The 20,253-nt window shown below is 35.4% G+C and overlaps 2 protein-coding genes and 4 pseudogenes across 3 annotated transcripts; all 6 read right to left on the reverse strand.

The window, feature by feature from the left end:
* Positions 1-129: 129 nt before the first annotated feature.
* Positions 130-2,652, reverse strand: LOC140977258 (uncharacterized). Of its 2 annotated transcripts, XM_073441935.1 has the most exons (2): positions 2,319-2,587; positions 130-2,199 (listed from the first exon to the last, which is right to left on the reverse strand). In XM_073441935.1, the coding sequence occupies exons 1-2, from the start codon at positions 2,360-2,362 to the stop codon at positions 675-677; spliced, it is 1,569 nt and encodes a 522-aa protein (XP_073298036.1). In that variant the 5' UTR covers positions 2,363-2,587; the 3' UTR covers positions 130-674. The 2 variants fall into 2 exon arrangements, with proteins under 2 accessions (XP_073298036.1, XP_073298035.1); XM_073441934.1 differs by having other exon boundaries at positions 130-2,652.
* A 112-nt stretch (positions 2,653-2,764) lies between these two features.
* Positions 2,765-3,367, reverse strand: LOC140977746 (cell division control protein 48 homolog D-like; annotated as a pseudogene).
* Positions 3,368-3,406: 39 nt separating this feature from the next.
* On the reverse strand, positions 3,407-5,647 carry LOC140977261 (UDP-glycosyltransferase 86A1-like; annotated as a pseudogene).
* A 1,604-nt stretch (positions 5,648-7,251) lies between these two features.
* Positions 7,252-11,093, reverse strand: LOC140977259 (UDP-glycosyltransferase 86A1-like; annotated as a pseudogene).
* Positions 7,661-8,471, reverse strand: LOC140977406 (cell division control protein 48 homolog A-like; annotated as a pseudogene).
* A 2,105-nt stretch (positions 11,094-13,198) lies between the features above and the next one.
* On the reverse strand, positions 13,199-20,190 carry LOC140977747 (uncharacterized). The gene is made up of 7 exons (XM_073442486.1): positions 19,597-20,190; positions 18,434-19,328; positions 18,300-18,304; positions 16,153-16,722; positions 14,840-15,723; positions 13,392-13,447; positions 13,199-13,301 (listed from the first exon to the last, which is right to left on the reverse strand). The coding sequence occupies exons 1-6, from the start codon at positions 20,129-20,131 to the stop codon at positions 13,406-13,408; spliced, it is 2,931 nt and encodes a 976-aa protein (XP_073298587.1). The 5' UTR covers positions 20,132-20,190; the 3' UTR covers positions 13,199-13,301; positions 13,392-13,405.
* Between the last annotated feature and the right edge of the window lie 63 nt (positions 20,191-20,253).

The raw sequence follows: 20,253 nt of genomic DNA on the forward strand, positions 1-20,253 counted from the left end.
CAGTGTGTGATTTAGAACATAGAAAAATAAGATATGAGATTGTCATTAGATTAATGAATTTTAAATTCTTTACTTGTTTGGATAGATAAAATTGAAATGGATTTCAAAGTATCTCAAATCTTATCATTTCAATAATACTTGTGATGTATTTTAAATTCATATCATAAGTGTTATTTGAATTTCATACCTCAAATTCCTTCCAAAATTAAATCATTACACAACTCGAATTTTAAGACAGCAAACCAACACAGTTCATGAATTGCGTGATAGGCAATGCAAGCCTCGTACCGCTGCAGGAGATGCTAAGCAGAAACAAATCGCAAATATAGGCCAAGTTTCACCTTCTAAAACCATTGAAATCGCCCTTTTGTCCCAATGCTCCCGAATTTTTGAATCAAACCCTATACTGTTGTGCCACCGTTCAGGATGATCAGTCCGATGTTAAAGGACGATAGAAAATCATCTCATTAGAGAATGGCTGGTTCATAAATATTTTTCTCTTAGGCATACATGCACTCACATGCGGTTTCAAGAAATCATATGCTCTGCCAATTGGCTGGCCATAATTCACACCAACTTGTTGGAGCAAGAGATTTGATTGATGACAGCAAGAGTGTTTGCCACCATTCTTGACGGGTTAGTCATTTATCCAGTTCCTCACATCTTAGTTTCAGTCAAGTGCCATGGAGGCTGCCAACAAGGGAAGCATACACAGTATCATCCGGTGTTAAACCACTCGCTTTCATCTCATCAAATAACACAAAAGCTTCATCCGATCTCCCCTCTTTTGACAACCCTGATATCAATGTTGTGTAAGTTACCACACTCGGAATCAAGTTCTTCACTGGCAACGCTTTGAACAATTTCATAGCCTCGTCGACATTACCGATTATGCATTCCCCGTGTACGAAAGATGTATATGTAAAAATATCTGGCGTTAGCCCCTTATCTTCCATCTCCTTTTTAAGCATATATGCGTCTCTGAGCCTACCTTTTTTGCAATATCCGTCAATCAAAGCATTATAAGTCACTTCATTCGGTTTCTCCCCCATTTTTTCCATCTCAATAAACACACTCTTAGCTTCTTGAAATTTGCCTTGCTTGCTATATATATCAATCAAAGTAGTGTAAGCAACAGTATTTAGTGCGACACCTTTATCCACCATAGACAATAGCGATATCTTAGCTTCTTCAAGCTGGTATGATCTGCATAAGGCATTAGCAAACATGTTATATACATATACATCAGCTTCAAGGCCTTTCCTCTCCATAACACATCGCAGTCTCCAAGCCTCATCCATCATCCCTTGGCTACAATAACCATCTATCAATGTATTGAAAATTACCCGATTCATGTCTACTCCTTTCCTTTGCATATCTTTGAGCAACATTTCTGCCGCCTCCATTTTCCCCGTCTTACACAAGCCATGTATCAAAGATCCATACGTGTGAGAATTCGGGACAATGCCCTTGTCCACCATCTCATCAAACAATGCAAATGCCCTTTTCAGGTCACCCAACTTACCATACAAATTCATCATCAAACTATACACATGGACATCGGCAGGCACATCCTTCTTATTCATATCATCAAACAGTTTCTGCGCATCTTCCACCTTGCGAGATTTCAAACACCATTGGATCAAAATCGTATAAGTAGAAACATTGAAATCCACCCCATATTTCTTCATTGCATCTAAGGTTTTTTCAACACCCCTAGAATCCGATTTCTTGACATGAGCATCAATCAAAGTGTTAAAGGTATATGCATTTGGTTTAACACCTTTGTTAATCAAATCATCCATCAAATTTCTTGCTTTATCAACTTCATTTGTTTTACACAATCCATCAATCATAATTGTCATGGAATAAACTGTAATCTTCACATTATACTTCTGCATCCTCTGAAAAAAATCATACAGTAGCTCGAATTGATTGCTTCTCTTAAAAGCAACCAAATAAACCATGCAAGAACGTTCTTCGATCTGGAACCCTTTATTTACCATGTACTCAAAAACCTCTAAACCCTCGTGAATCATTCTGTTATCAGCATAAACCCTGAATAACATATCGAAAAACTTAGCTTTAACTTCCATTTTTTCGCAATTCGCACTCACCAATAAAGCAATATCCGAAAATGGGCATCTGAGATTATCAGCAACAGCGGAAGTCAATAAATTCTTGGCCTCGGCAAATTTCCTAACTCCAAATAACCGTAAAATTAGGGTTATGTGAGCTTCAAGACTCTGTTTTTGATTATTTTCAGACAGGTTTTTTCGCACAAATTTGAAAAAACGCAGGCAAGAAGAAGCAGGTACCCGAGGATTCGATGATACGAGGTTGGTTGTGCGGGAATTGACATTTGATATCAAAGATGCTGAAAGATGGATGGATTTAGAGCTTGAATTAATCCGGGTTTTGGCAATTAAATTGGCGGCTACTTCATTCGATTTTGAACAAAATTTGGGGATGAAAACTTGCTTCGCGGCGAGGCTAAATTTCAGGCGAAACATGGAGAACCAACTCCGCACTTGGGCCGAAACAGAGGCCGGCGGGGAACCAACTTCGTTGCAGAATTAATTATTTAAATTTATTAAATAATCATTACTTTAGCAAATAAACTCCTAACCTCAAAAAGTCCTTCGCAGGCAATTTAAAGAAATGATGGTTTCAGCCTGATTTATTTTATCAATGTTTTTTAATTTAGACGTGTTCACGGTTCGGTTAATTCATAATCGAACTACTAAAGCATGATTTTCATAAACTAAATTAAATTGAACTCAAACCAATCAAAACCTTTAGTGTACTGAGCTAGGGCTCTCAGGTCGATATCTTTTTATAATGGGGATTTCCGTAGGCAAGATTTGTAAATCAATTGATCAAGGCGGACATGGCGCGCGGAGGAGCGCAGGGTCAATTATATCAGGCCTATTGGTTGCACCAATAATGAAAACCGTTTTCCATTTCAGTCAAAAGTTGGTTCAATACTCGGTCAGCAGCACCGCCTCAGTCTCCGACACTACTTCCTCTCTGAAAAAAAAACGGGAGACATGCAACTTAGGAAAAACGAAAACCAAGCGTAGCAACTACATATGCATATACGAGCCATGATATGCACCTGCATCGCAATTGAGTCCAACTCATCAAAAAAGAGAACACAAGGAGCAGATTGATGAGCCTAGTCAAAAATTTCTCTAACATTTGCTTCACTCTCTCCAAACCACATGGTGAGCGATTCAGGACCCTTGACACTTATAAAGTTTGCTTGACATTCATTGGCAATGGCCTTAGCCAGCATAGTCTTCCCACAACCGGGAGAGCCATAGAAAAGAACGGACATTCCGAACTTTTCAAACTTCTCGGGATATTATTAACATGTTATGTTCAAAGATACGTCAGGAGGGAATAAGTGTGAAAATGTAGAAATTTACATTGGAATGCAATTTAATTCACAAATTTAAGTTGCAATTTTCGAATAAAAATAACAATTATAATAATGTATACGCATCTATTTCAATTATTTTTTTGCTCAAATCATACGAGCAAATCTAGCTACATACATGAATTTTAGCCCTCAAATCAACCACAAAACGCTCAAGATTCTTCTCCGAAGACCCGCCATCGTCCAAAGAATTCCGCATTACACTACTCACTTTCTTGATCTCCTCCTTGAATTCCCCACACATCAGCCTCTTTATCTTCCCCGCGACTTCATCTCTCGTGACAGATTCGCCATCGCAAAGATTAATACCAATCTTCCAATCATCAACCACCAGTTTCCGATTCGTAGGCTGGTCGTGGAGCAACGGATAACATAGCATCGGGACACCATGCCACGCACCTTCCAGCACAGAGTTCCACCCGCAATGCGTCAAAAAACCTCCAATCCCGGGGTTGGATAGCACGGAATCTTGATCACACCATGGCACGATCAATCCCTTCTCCTTAACTTTTTGCTCGAACCCACTAGGGAGCACGTTCGTAGCATCAGAATTCATAACGACATTTGTTCGAACAACCCAAATGAAGTTTATGTCAGCAAGCAGAAGCCCGTGAGCTATTTTTTGGATCACTTGTTTAGTTGAATGAACAAAGCTGCCGAATGAGATGTACAGAACGGAGGCGGGAGGCTTGGATTGGAGTCATTCAGTGCATTCTGTTTGTTGTGTTAGGGTTGTGGAACTCTTGATATTTCTCGTGGAGAAATTTATCGCGGGGCCGATTGCATAAGTGGGCAGGATTTGGTTGAGGGCTGGCACCGGTTCGGGTTCTAGTTCTTGAACTGTGTTTAACAGGATGAAATCTGTATTTTCAATCTGCTCAAATGCTCGGAACACGAGCTTGTGCTCCACTGTTATGTCCGTTTCGTGGAGAAATGTCATCAAGTCCTTTGTGCTGATCAGTTCCACTCCCGGGACGTAGGTTACGGTGTCCTCGCTCTTCTCTGAAAAAATCTCATCAAATTTTCTTGAAAAAAACACTAAAAAGAATTTTACTGAAAGATTTTTATTAAAAAATTAAGGACAATTTACAGATTAGATATTTATGTTTGCTTATTTGAAATTTTGATCTTTTATTTTTTCAAATTTCAGTTTCAGCATCTTAACTTTGTTTTGTTTTAATTGATGTGTTGTTGGCGTAGCTCTAGTGTGTCCACTCAAGTAAACATTTCCACGGAAATATAACTAAAGTTGAAAAAAATATCAAAATTGCAGAAAAGGTAATTAAAGATACAAGCTAAAACTCAACTATAATAACACAGCGGATCAGGATCGCAACGAGCGAAATACAAAAAGCGGAAGAAAAAAAAAGGCAAATTTCCCAAACTTGAATAACTTCGTGGTAAACATTTTTCAAGAACGCTGGAAGTCACTTGGTCCCAAAAAACCAAAACCAAGAAACTTAAACCAAATGAACCTACTTAATTAATTATCCCCAATTAATAAACACATACTCAGGCAAAAAAATAATTTAATAATTAGCCCAAAACGGGAGAAAGAAACGGTACCCTTTGGGAGAGGAAAGTGTCCATTTTTTCTCAGAAGGTCCAAGTGATAACCCAGAGCAAACACTAAAGCCGGCTGTGTCCAGAACGAAACATTAACCATATTATACTTGTACGCAATCTCGGCATGCCATGAGCTAAAAGTGTCCGTAATAAGAATTAACGGTTTGTAATCACACGATTTTACTATATTTCCCATCAACTCATCGACATGAACTACGTAATCTTTGATCAAGTATTCCCAAAACTCGACAACGTTGGCGTCTCTATCAAAATCAAGAGGAAAACCATCGCTGAACGTCGTGTATCGAATGTCTAGGCCCGATTTACGAGCCTCGGAGAAGAGATCGATTTCATCTGTGCCTGTATTTTTGTGGGATTTTGATAACAAGTGGTGAACGAATTCCGTGTTGACGAAAGTGATCGTAAAGCCTCTTGAAGCAAGATTAAGAGCTAGATCAACCAGTGGATTGATATGGCCCTGATAAGGGGCTGGAATCATGACTGCGTGAGGCCTGATTTCAACTGTTTCGGCCATTTCTTTTTTGTGGGAATATTTGTTGAATAGATTTTATGATGAATTGTGGTTGCTGTGTATTGATTAAAGAATGAAATGATTCCACAAAAAAGTTTCGCTGTCATCGTTTGGATGGGGGTAGACTATTGGGTGGTTTACGAGTGGCAACGACTTAAAATATTTTAAAATGGTTTTATAAATTCACATGCGTCGAATCTAATATATCATATCATATTAACAATAAAAAATAATATTTTTAATATAAAAATTAATAATTTTAAAATTTTATTAAATAAAGTATTTATATTACAAAATTGATTAGACAGTTTCATTTAAATAATTTATATCCGTGGTCAAAAATAATATTTTCAACTTAAAACATAATATTATTTTCATGGATTGAATATAATAAGAGATATTTATCACAAAATTGATTAGACAGTTTCATTTAAATAATCTATATCCGTGGTCAAAAATAATATTTTCAACTTAAAACATAATATTATTTTCATGGATCGAATATAATAAGAGATATTTATCACAAAATTGATCTATAAAGAGTTTTTAATTTTTTAAAAAAAGTTTTGTCTTTATTTTTTATTTTTCGTTTTTGTTAAGGAGATATTATGGGGAAACATACTTACATATAATTAACTCGAGATTAATCAGTATATCCATCTGACTCATCGACGGATTTTTAAAATTTTCGTTTGATAACGATTTATCAATGAATAGTTTAATTTATCTTTCATTTAAAAAAAAACTATTTTTCATAAATTTGATTTTATTTAGCCCATAAATATAAAATATGGACTTGCTAACTAATTATCTGCCATATACTTTTCGTAGTTGGTTTGTTTGATGAAAATACACGTACGCTACAAAATAAAATAACGATGATAAAAATAATAGTTGAAGTAATTATTCATTGAAAAAATTTGGAAGTCAAATTCTGGTGAGTAGAATTAGACATATTTGTTAAATTGAGAAAAAAAAAAAGATAATTAAGATACGATATCATCATTCATAATTATCGTTGATATCTTTCTTTAATTATATTAATTTACTAATTAAATATTTATTATTTTGAATTGGCTCCATTAATTATAATTAGCACGGGATTCGACCTCTATTATATCCTAGTAAATAAAACTATTCTTCCAGATTTCATCGTTTTTAATTTATAAAAATATATATAGTACAAAAGTTCACATGTATCAATGTTTGACCGTTCATATTTGGCACGTACCACGTGGTTTGGAGATTGAATTAAAAAGAATATACATATTATATTATATTTACTGTAACTAAATTGCTAATAATAAAATTATAGAAACAGAAAACGAAAATAATCTCATAAAAACAAATTACTAAACGAAAAAAACATATTATTGAAAATATGAATCTTGTTTATAAAGAACAATAAAAAACAGTAACCAAAACCGAGACTTGAACGAAATACAGTTTCACATTCATGACTTATAACTTTCATTCAAACTCTGGACTTATTCAAATTTCCAACATATGTGATACTTACAAAATGATAATATCAAAATCTTATATTAAATTACATAAAATATAACTTATCCGGTACAACATGGATCGAAGACTGTACCCATTGTATGAATTCTTGTATAATATATATTAAATAAAGATTATATATTGTAAATTTGTACATCCGCTTGAATATGCACTGTAAGTAAATGTTAAATTTGTATAATTATTCCGACATCTTCCCAGGAGACATTGGGAACTTCAACAACCAACAACACCCATGATGAATGTTATCAGATTTAGCATTCAAACTCAAAGAAGTTCAAACTACAACTAAAAATTATGATATCAAAACTCACAGTTTCACGTAGTGCAGAAGGATTGATTGTTCCAAGAGGAGTCTGGAAATGTTCGTTGGTGACAGCCGTGGAGTTCAGAATCTCTGCATATATGGAATCGTCTTCCAAGTCAATCACATCCATCTTCTCCCGAATGCATTGAAGGGCGCCTTCAGTGCACAGAGCAGCTAAATCTGCACCAACATAGCCATGTGTGTCCTTGCCAATTCTTTCCAAATCAACCTCCAAAGACAGATAAACTGATATCACTAGGTCAATGTGTAAACTGATAATTGTATAACTCAATCAAAAGTTCAAGCTTACACGGTATGCGAGCTTCATATTCTTAGAGTGAATTCGAAGAACTTCCAGACGACCAACTTCATCAGGAACACCAGTGTCTATTTCTCTATCAAATCTCCCAAACCTTCTCAAGGCAGGGTCAATGCTATTGGGACGGTTTGTGGCACCCATGACGATAACATGGGCACGTGACTTGAGTTCATCCATCAATGTCAAGAGTTGGGAAACAATTCTTCTCTCCACCTCCCCATTGGTTCTCTCTCTTTTTGGAGCAATCTAGTCGATTTCATCAATGAATATGATTGACGGTGCATTTTTCTGAGCTTATTCACACGCCTTTCTGAGATTGCTTTCGCTTTCTCCCGCCAATTTAGACATATCTCTGGACGACTGGACCGTTGATACTGAAGAAGAAAGCACCGGTTTCATTGGCCACAGCTCGGGCTATTAAAGTCTTCCCAGATCCTGGGGCTCCATAAAGCAGTATTCCTTTTGGAGGGTTGACACCAATGGGCTTGAAAAGCTGTGGGTGCCTTAGTGGCAGTTCTACTAGCTCCCGAATCCGAGCCATCTGTTTACGGACACCACCTACTTCATCATAGCCAACATCATCCAACCGATCCTCATCCTCCCTTCTGATAGGTTCCCTCTCACAGAAGATCTCAGTGTCAGGAGCAACAACACATTATTCGGGAGGATCAGTCTCAATAACTTCGAACTCTACGCTTCGCATTCCTCCCCCTACAAGAAATAGGTCACCCTTCCTCACAGGTCGGTATGCCTCAAGGAAATAAGCTGGAACAACAAGAGAAAAACATGAATTTCCATTTTAAAAAAAAAAGTAGGATAAAGGGAAATTGAGTCAGTTTCACATACAATCGTACAAGCTTCATATTACTGATTAAAGAAGTTGGTGCTTTCTTCCACAGAATTTGTATATTAGTGGAAGGTTTATTCAAGATTAAAATTAAAGCTCACTAAATTAGATAAAACTAAACATAAAGTCCCATAAATGTCAAGCACAGGTGCCAGTGGTGTAGCAGGTGTACTATTTTACATAGTTAAATTGCAAACACATATCCAACACAGGTTTTAATTCTTGTTTAAGTAAGAATGTACGTAGCATGTTTGAATATGACTTAGAAACAAAAACTAGGCATTGTAAAGACCTCTTATCTAACAATATAATAACATTAATATAGATATTAAACAAATTATTTGAATAATTAATACATTAATTATTAACATCCTTTATTGTATAGACCATTTCGATTAAATAACATGTTATTTTCAAAGATACGTCAAGAGGGAACAAGTGTTAAAACGTAGAAGGTTACATTGGAATGCAATTGAATTCACAAATTTAAGTTGCAATTTTCTAATAAAAACAACAATTATAATAATGTGTACGCATCTATTTCCATCATTTTTGTGCTCAAATCACACGAGTAAAGCTAGCTTCATACATGAATTTTAGCCCTCAAATCAACCACAAAACGCTCAAGATTCTTCTCCGAAGACCCGCCAGCACCCAAAGAATTCCGCATTACACTACTCACTTTCTTGATCTCCTCCCTTAATTCCCCACACATCAGCCTCTTTATCTTCCCCGCCACTTCATCTCTCGTGACAGATTCGCCATCGCAAAGATTAATACCAATCTTCCAATCATCAACCACCAGTTTCCGATTCGTAGGCTGATCATGGAGCAACGGATAACATAGCATCGGGACACCATGCCACGCACCCTCCAGCACAGAGTTCCACCCGCAATGCGTCAAAAACCCTCCAATCCCGGGGTTGGATAGCACGGAATCTTGATCACACCATGGCACCATCAATCCCTTCTCCTTAACTTTTTGCTCGAACCCACTAGGAAACGCATCCGTAGCATCAGAATCTATGACGATATTTATTCGAACAACCCAAATGAAGTTTATGTCAGCAAGCAGAAGCCCGTGTGCTATTTCTTGGATTACTTGTTTAGTTGAATGAACAAAGCTGCCGAATGAGATGTACAGAACGGAGGCGGGAGGCTTGGATTGGAGCCATTCAGTGCATTCTGTTTGTTGTGTTAGGGTTGTGGAAATCTTGATTTTTCTCGTGGAGAAATTTATCGCGGGGCCGATTGCATAAGTGGGCAGGATTTGGTTGAGGGCTGGCACCGTTTTGGGTTCTAGTTCTTGAACTGTGTTTAACAGGATGAAATCTGTATTTTCAATCTGCTCAAATGCTCGGAACACGAGCTTGTGCCCCACTGTTATGTCCGTTTCGTGGATAAAAGTCATCAAGTCCTTTGTCCTGATCAGCTCCACTCCCGGGACGTAGGTTACGGTGTCCTTGCTCTTCTCTGAAAAAATCTCATCAAATTTTCTTGAAAAAAAACTATGAAGTTTTTGACAAAATGATTTTTACTAAAAAATTAAGGACAATTTACAAATTAGGTCTTTATGTTCGTTCTGATCTTTTATTTTTTTAAATTTCAGTTTTATCATTTTTTTTGTTTTATTTCAATTTTATCCTTTTTGTTACTATTATTGATGTGTTAATAACATAGCGGATCAGGATCGCAACTAGCTAAATACAAAACGAGCAAAAAAAAAAGAGCAAATTTCCCAAACTTGAATAACTTCGTGATAAACTTTGTTCAAGAACGCTGGAAGTCACTTGGTCCCAAAAACCAAAACTTAAACCAAATGAACCTACTTAATTAATTATCCCAATTAGTAAACACATACTTAGGCAAAAAAATTATTTCATAATCAGACCAAAACGGGATAAAGAAACAGTACCCTTTGGGAGGGGAAAGTGTCCATTTTTTCTCAGAAGGTCCAAGTGATAACCCAGAGCAAACACTAAAGCCGGCTGTGTCCAGAACGAAACATTAACCATATTATACTTGTACGCAATCTCGGCATGCCATGAACTAAAAGTGTCCGTAATAAGAATTAACGGTTTGTAATCACACGATTTTACTATATTTCCCATCAACTCATCGACATGAACTACGAAATCTTGGATCAAGTATTCCCAAAACTCGACAATGTTGGCGTCTCTATCAAAATCAAGAGGAAAACCATCGCTGAACGTCGTGTATCGAATGTCTAGCCCGATTTACGAGCCTCGGAGAAGAGATCGATTTCATCTGTGCCTGTATTTTTGTGGGATTTTGATAACAAGTGGTGAACGAATTCCGTGTTGACAAAAGTGATTGTGAAGCCTCTTGAAGCTAGATTAAGAGCTAGATCAACCAGTGGATTGATATGGCCCTGATAAGGGGCTGGAATCATGACTGCGTGAGGCCTGATTTCAACTGTTTCGGCCATTTCTTTTTTGTGGGAATATTTGTTGAATAGATTTTATGATGAATTGTGGTTGCTGTGTATTGATTAAAGAATGAAATGATTCCACAAAAAAGTTTCGCTGTCATCGTTTGGATGGGGGTAGACTATTGGGTGGTTTACGAGTGGCTACGACTTAAAATATTTTAAAATGGTTTTATAAATTTACATGCGCCGAATCGAGTATCATATTAATAATAAAAAATAATATTTTTAATATAAAAATTAATAATTTTAAGATTTTATCCAATAAGATATTTATATTACAAAATTGATCAGTTAGACAATTTCATTTAAATACTCTATATCCGTAGTCAAAAATAATATTTTCAACTTAAAACATAATATTATTTAATGGATCGACTAAAATAAAAGATATTTCTCACAAAATTGATCTATAAAGAGTTTTTAATCTTTTAAAAAAAAGTATTGTCTTTATTTTTTATTTTTGGTTTTTGTTAAGGAGATATTATGGGGAAACATACTTACATATAATTAACTCGAGATTAATCAGTATATCCATCTGACTCAACGACGGATTTTTTAAATTTTCGTTTGATAACGATTTATCACTGAATAGTTTAATTTATCTTTCATTTAAAAAAAAACTATTTTTCATAAATTTGATTTTATTTAGCCCATAAATATAAAATATGGACTTGCTAACTAATTATCTGCCATATACTTTTCGTAGTTGGTTTGTTTGATGAAAATACACGTACGCTACAAAATAAAATAACGATGATAAAAATAATAGTTGAAGTAATTATTAATTGAAAAAATTTGGAAGTCAAATTCTGGTGAGTAGAATTAGACATATTTGTTAAATTAAGAAAATGAGAAAAAAATATAATTAAGATGGGATATTGTCATTCATAATTATAGTTGATATATTTCTCTTATTTATATTAATTTACTAATTAAATATTTATTATTTTGAATTGGCTCCATTAATTATAATTAGCATGGGATTCAACCTTTATTATATCCTAGTAAATAAAACTATTGTCTTCCAGATTTCATCGTTTTTAATTTATAAAAAAATATATAGTTCAAAAGTTCACATATATCAATGTTTGACCGTTCATTTTTGGCACGTACCACGTGGTTTGGAGATTGAATTAAAAAGAATATACATATTATATTATATTTACTGTAACTAAATTGCTAATAATAAAATTATAGAAACAGAAAACGAAAATAATCTCATAAAAACAAATTACTAAACGAAAAAAACATATTATTGAAAATATGAATCTTGTTTATAAAGAACAATAAAAAACAGTAACCAAAACCGAGACATGAACGAAATACAGTTTTCTTAAAAAATATTTGTCTCTTCTGAAGATGTTTCGAGGATCAGGACAAAAACTGTTTCTCGGAATAAAACGATAAACGAAACAGCAACTTAGTACAAAGTAACTATACCGATGAACTAAAAATGTACCTTAATTTTATCACCAAAATTTAACGGAGATCAAATAAAAGCTACCAATATGAAATACAAAAGAATGATAGAGTGGAATTTTGAGTGTGTGTGTGTGTAAGATATATTTATTTATCTTTAGATTGAGGAAATGATCACACTATTTATAAGCTAAAAAATGTAAACAAAAAAGCAAAGCAAGATTAATTTAACTCAATTAATTTTGTAATTAACTCAAGAATACGAAGAGCAAAAAATGTCCAATTAACTCAAGAATGTAGAAATTCAAAGACACTTTCATAAACAACTAATTCAAAAATGTGGAGAGTCAAAATACATTTTAACATTTATGATTTATAATTTTCATTCAAACTCTGGAGTTATTCAAATTTCCAATATATGTGAGACTTACAAAATGATAATATCAAAATCTTATATTAAATTATATAAAATAGAACTTATCCGGTACAACATGGATCCAAGACTGTACCCATTGTATGAATTCTTGTATGATATATATTAAATAAAGATTATATATTGTAAACTTGTACATCTGCTTGAATATGCACTGTAAGTAAATGTTAAATTTGTATAATTATTCCGACATCTTCCCAGGAGACATTGGGAACTTCAACAACCAACAACACCCATGATGAATGTTATCCGATTTAGCATTCAAACTCAAAGAAGTTCAAACTACAACTTAAAATTATGATATCAAAACTCACAGTTTCACGTAGTGCAGAAGGATTGATTGTTCCGAGTCAATCACATCCATCTTCTCCCTGATGCATTGGAGGGCGCCTTCAGTGCACAGAGCAGCTAAATCTGCACCAACATAGCCATGTGTGTCCTTGCCAATTCTTTCCAAATCAACCTCCAAAGACAGATAAACTGATATCACTAGGTCAATGTGTAAACTGATAATTGTATAACTCAATCAAAAGTTCAAGAAAATTGAACTTACACGGTCTGCAAGCTTCATGTTCTTAGAGTGAATTCGAAGAACTTCCAGACGACCAACTTCATCAGGAACACCAGTGTCTATTTCTCTATCAAATCTCCCAAACCTTCTCAAGGCAGGGTCAATGCTATTGGGACGGTTTGTGGCACCCATGACGATAACATGGGCACGTGACTTGAGTTCATCCATCAATGTCAAGAGTTGGGAAACAATTCTTCTCTCCACCTCCCCATTGGTTCTCTCTCTTTTTGGAGCAATCTAGTCGATTTCATCAATGAATATGATTGACGGTGCATTTTTCTGAGCTTATTCACACGCCTTTCTGAGATTGCTTTCGCTTTCTCCCGCCAATTTAGACATATCTCTGGACGACTGGACCGTTGATACTGAAGAAGAAAGCACCGGTTTCATTGGCCACAGCTCGGGCTATTAAAGTCTTCCCAGATCCTGGGGCTCCATAAAGCAGTATTCCTTTTGGAGGGTTGACACCAATGGGCTTGAAAAGCTGTGGGTGCCTTAGTGGCAGTTCTACTAGCTCCCGAATCCGAGCCATCTGTTTACGGACACCACCTACTTCATCATAGCCAACATCATCCAACCGATCCTCATCCTCCCTTCTGATAGGTTCCCTCTCACAGAAGATCTCAGTGTCAGGAGCAACAACACATTATTCGGGAGGATCAGTCTCAATAACTTCGAACTCTACGCTTCGCATTCCTCCCCCTACAAGAAATAGGTCACCCTTCCTCACAGGTCGGTATGCCTCAAGGAAATAAGCTGGAACAACAAGAGAAAAACATGAATTTCCATTTTAAAAAAAAAAGTAGGATAAAGGGAAATTGAGTCAGTTTCACATACAATCGTACAAGCTTCATATTACTGATTAAAGAAGTTGGTGATTTCTTCCACAGAATTTGTATATATATTAGTGGAAGGTTTGTTCAAGATTAAAATTAAAGCTCACTAAATTAGATAAAACTAAACATAAAGCCCCATAAATGTCAAGCACAGGTGCCAGTGGTGTAGCAGGTGAACTATTTTACATAGTTAAATTGCAAACACATATCAACACAGGTTTTAATTCTTGGTTTAAGTAAGAATGTACGTAGCATGTTTGAATATGACTTAGAAACAAAAACTAGGCATTGTAAAGACCTCTTATCTAACAATATAGTAACATTAATATAGATATTAAACAAACTATTTGAATAATTATTTCATTAATTATTAACATTCTTTATTGTATAGACCATTTCTATTAAATAACATGTTATGTTCAAAGATACGTGAAGAGGGAATAAGTGTTAAACGTAGAAGTTTACATTGGAATGCAATTGAATTCACAAATTTAAGTTGCAATTTTCTAATAAAAACAACACTTATAATAATGTATACGCATCTATTTCCATCATTTGTGAGCTCAAATCACACGAGTAAAGCTAGCTATATACATGAATTTTAGCTCTCAAATCAACCACAAAACGCTCAAGATTCTTCTCCGAAGACCCGCCATCACCCAAAGAATTACGCATTACACTACTCACTTTCTTGATCTCCTCCCTGAATTCTCCACACATCAGCCTCTTTATCTTCCCCGCGACTTCATCTCTCGTGACAGATTCGCCATCGCAAAGATTAATACCAATCTTCCAATCATCAACCACTAGTTTTCGATTCGTAGGCTGATCATGGAGCAACGGATAACATAGCATCGGGACACCGTGCCACGTACCCTCCAGCACAGAATTCCACCCGCAATGCGTCAAAAACCCTCCAATCCCGGGGTTGGATAGCACGGAATCTTGATCACACCATGGCACCATCAATCCCTTCTCCTTAACTTTTTGCTCGAACCCACTAGGAAACGCGTCCGTAGCATCAGAATCTATGACGATATTTTTTCGAACAACCCAAATGAAGTTTATGTCAGCAAGCAGAAGCCCGTGTGCTATTTCTTGGATTACTTGTTTAGTTGAATGAACAAAGCTGCCGAATGAGATGTACAGAACGGAGGCGGGAGGCTTGGATTGGAGCCATTCAGTGCATTCTGTTTGTTGTGTTAGGGTTGTGGAAATCTTGATTTTTCTCGTGGAGAAATTTATCGCGGGGCCGATTGCATAAGTGGGCAGGATTTGGTTGAGGGCTGGCATCGTTTTGGGTTCTAGTTCTTGAACTGTGTTTAACTGGATGAAATCTGTATTTTCAATCTGCTCAAATGCTCGGAACACGAGCTTGTGCCCCACTGTTATGTCCGTTTCGTGGATAAATGTCATCAAGTCCTTTGTCCTGAACAGCTCCACTCCCGGGACGTAGGTGACGGTGTCCTTGCTCTTCTCTGAAAAAATCTCATCAAATTTTCTTGAAAAAAAACTATAAAGTTTTTGACAAAAATCAAGGACAATTTACAAATTAGGTCTTTATGTTCGTTCTGATCTTTTATTTTTTTAAATTTCAGTTTTATCATTTTTTTTGTTTTATTTCAATTTTAACCTTTTTGTTACTGTTATTGATGTGTTAATAACATAGCGGATCAGGATCGCAACTAGCTAAATACAAAACGAGCAAAAAAAAAAAAGAGCAAATTTCCCAAACTTGAAATAACTTCGTGATAAACTTTGTTCAAGAACACTGGAAGTCACTTGGTCCCAACAACCAAAACTTAAACAAAATGAACCTACTTAATTAATTATCCCAATTAATAAACACATACTTAGGCAAAAAAATTATTTCATAATCAGACCAAAACGGGATAAAGAAACAGTACCCTTTGGGAGAGGAAAGTGTCCATTTTTTCTCAGAAGGTCCAAGTGATAACCCAGAGCAAACACTAAAGCCGGCTGTGTCCAGAACGAAACATTAACCATATTATACTTGTACGCAATCTCGGCATGCCATGAGCTAAAAGTGTCCGTAATAAGAATTAACGGTTTGTAATCACACGATTTTACTATATTTCCCATCAACTCATCGACATGAACTACGAAATCTTGGATCAAGTATTCCCAAAACTCGACAATGTTGGCGTCTCTATCAAAATCAAGAGGAAAACCATCGCTGAACGTCGTGTATCGAATGTCTAGGCCCGATTTACGAGCCTCGGAGAAGAGATCGATTTCATCTGTGCCTGTATTTTTGTGGGATTTTGATAACAAGTGGTGAACGAATTCCGTGTTGACGAAAGTGATTGTGAAGCCTCTTGAAGCAAGATTAAGAGCTAGATCAACCAGTGCATTGATATGGCCCTGATAAGGGGCTGGTATCATGATTGCGTGAGGCCTGATTTCAACTGTTTCTGCCATTTCTTTTTTGTGGGAATATTTGTTGATTAGATTTTATGATGAATTGTGGTTGCTGTGTATTGATTAAAGAATGAAATGATTCCAAAAAAAGTTTCACTGTCATCTTTTGGTTGAGGGTGGACTCTGGTAAGGTGTCAATTTGGATGGGTTGGTTGAATTGGGTTAGATCGAGTTAAGAAATAATACTATTCAAAAATTGTTCAACCAGAACCTAACCCGAACCCGAGCCAAACCGAAAACACTCAACCCGAACTCGAACTCGAATCAACCCGATCAATCCGTTCAACCCAATTAATCCGATTTTTTTTAAAAATTTTTTAAAGAAAATTAAATAAAATTCAAAAAAAATAATATTTTAATTTGAACACATAATAACAATATCTTCCTCATATATATGATTTAAATTTGAAAATCTAATTGTAGAAAAATAAAATATATTTACTAAATCAAATAAAAAATTGTTTATAAAATAAAAAATGTTCAAAATAAATATTAAATTATGAAAATTTATGATATAAATATAAAATAAATATTTTTCAGACATACAATATATTAAAATATAGGTAATATTTATTAATTATATTTTTTAAAAAAAAATTAAAATTTTCGGGTCAACTCGGGTCCGAGTTGACCCGAACCCAACCCAACCCGATCAATGTTTTCGGGTCAGCTATCGAGTCCAACCCGATCTGACCCGAACCCGAAAACCCTAAACTCAAACCTGATTTTTTTCGGGTTGAATCGTGTCGGGTTGGTGGGTCATGTCTGATTTTGACACCCCTAGACCCTGGGGTGGTTTACGAGTGACAACTACTTAGAATATTTTAAAATTGTGGAGATGTGTGATAGGTTTAACGAATTTGTACATATCACATGAGTCGATTTGATTATATGATACTATTATTTCACAAAATTGATTTGTTAGACGGTTTTATAAAAATAATCCATAACTATAATCAAAATAATATGTTTAATATAAAAAAATATTATTATTTTCATAGTCGGATCGAATAGAAGAGTTTTCATAAATTTGTTTTTGTTTTGCACATAAATATAAAATATGGACATGCTAACTAATTATATGCCAATACTTTTCGTTGTTGGTTTGTTTGACGAAAATTATCCTACGCTACAAAAGAAAATAATGATGTTACAAATAAAAGTTTTAAGTAATTATTCATTGACAAAATTTGGAAGTCAAATTATGTTGAGCAGAATTAGACATTTTTTTCAAATCTTTCTCTTAATGATATTAATTTACTAATTAAATATTAATTATTATATCCCAGTAAATAAAATTCTTGTCTTCAAGATTTCATAATTTTTAATTAAAAAATATATATATAGTACAAAAGTACACATATATCTAAGGTCAAGGTTTGACCGTTCATTTTTTGCACGTCACGTGGTTTTGGAAATTGATAATATGTAAATCTTATCTTAATAATTAAAATATAACTTATCCGCCATAGCATCGATCGGAGACTGGGTCCCATTGTATGAATTTTTGCATGATATATTATTAAATAAAGATTATACAAAAAAAAATTAAATAAATTATATTTAAATAAAAAAAATAAATAAATAAAGATTATATATTTTAAACTTGTACGTCTGCTTGAATATACATTGTAAGTAAAGATTAAATTTGTGTAATTAATCAGATGGTTTATAAGAATCCTTCATTTATTCAATGACAATTATTATCACAGAGGAATAAGCCTAATTTAAACATACAAGTAAAGCTAGTAATATGCATGAATTTTATCCCTCAAATCCTCCATGAACCGCTCAAGGTTCTTCTCCGAAGACCCGCCATCATCCAAAGAATTTCGCAGTACAGTCCTCACTTTCTTGCTTTCCTCCCTGAATTCCCCACACATCAACCTCTTTATCTTCACCGCAACTTCATCTTTTGTGACAGATTCACCATCCCAAAGATTAATCCCAATCTTCCAATCATCAACCACCAGTTTCCGATTCGTCGGCTGATCGTAGAGCAACGGGTAACATAACATCGGGACACCATGCCACATACTTTCTAGCACAGAATTCCACCCGCAATGCGTCAAAAACCCTCCAATCCCGGTGTTGGATAGCACGGAATCTTGATCACACCATGGCACCATCAATCCCTTCTCCTTAACTTTTTGCTCGAACCCACTAGGAAACACGTCCGTAGCATCAGAATCTATTACGATATTTTTTCGAACCACCCAAATGAAGTTTATGTCTGCAAGCAGAAGCCCGTGTGCTATTGCTTCGATTACTTGTTTAGTTGTTTGAACTAAGCTGCCGAATGAGATGTATAGAACGGAGGCAGGAGGCTTGGATTGGAGCCATTCAGTGCATTCTGTTTGTTGTGTTAGGGTTTTGGAGATCTTGATGTTTCTCGTGAGGAAATTTACGGGGCCTATTGCATAAGTGGGCAGGATTTGATTGAGGGCTGGCACCGTTTTGGGTTCTAGTTCTTGAACTGTGTTTAATAGGATGAAATCTGCATTTTCAATCTGCTCAAATGCTCGGATCACGATCTTGTGCACCACTGTTATGTCCGTTTCTTGGAGAAACGACATCAAGTCCTTTGTGCTGATCGGGTCCACTCCCGGAACGTAGGTTACGGTGGTGTCTTCACTCTTCTCTGGAAAAATCACATAAGATTTTCTTTAAAACTAATTATAAAAGATTTTACAAAAAGATTTTTATTAAAAAATAATATACTTCACTAACTTCTAAGTAAACATTTTTGAACAACACCGGAAGTCAGTAGGTCCCAAAACACCAAAATCAAGAAACTTAAACCAAATAACATGTTTAATTCATTATCCCAATTAAACACATCCTTGGGCAATAAATGCTAATAATAAAAGCCAAAAAGAAAAAGCATAGACAGGGGAAAGAAACAGTACCCTTCGGCGGCGGATAGTGTCCATTTTTTCTTATATGTTCCAAGTGATAGTCCAGAGCAAACACTAAAGCCGGCTCTGTCCAGAAAGAAACGTTAACCATGTTATGCTTCTTCGCTATCCGGGCATGCCATGAATTAAAAGTGTCCGTAATCAAGAATGGTCTGTATGCACACGATTTTACTATATTTCCCACCAACTCATCGACTACAACAACGAAATCTTCGAGCAAGTATTCCCAAAACTCGAAAACGTTTGTGTCTCTATCAAAGTCCAGAGGAAAACCATCGCTGATCGTCGTGTATCGAATGTCTAGGCCAGATTTACGAGCCTCGGAGAAGAGATCGCTGTCATCTGTGCCTGTATTATTATGGGATCTTGATAACAAGTGGTGAACGTATTGTGTGTTAACGAATGTGATTGTGAAGCCTCTTGAAGCAAGATTAACAGCTAGATCAACGAGTGGATTGATATGGCCCTGTAAAGGAATTGGAATCATGATTGCATGAGGCCTGATTAATTCAAGTGTTTCAGCCATAGTTTTTCTGTTGGATTAACGGGTGGTGATTTGTTGATTAAATACTATGGCGGTTTGTGATTGCTAATATATTGATTAAAGAATGAAATGATTCCACAAAAAGTCAAAAAATCATTGGAAAT

The sequence above is a fragment of the Primulina huaijiensis genome, chromosome 5 (genome assembly GCF_012295235.1).
Source record: "Primulina huaijiensis isolate GDHJ02 chromosome 5, ASM1229523v2, whole genome shotgun sequence".
Classification (NCBI taxonomy): domain Eukaryota; kingdom Viridiplantae; phylum Streptophyta; class Magnoliopsida; order Lamiales; family Gesneriaceae; genus Primulina; species Primulina huaijiensis.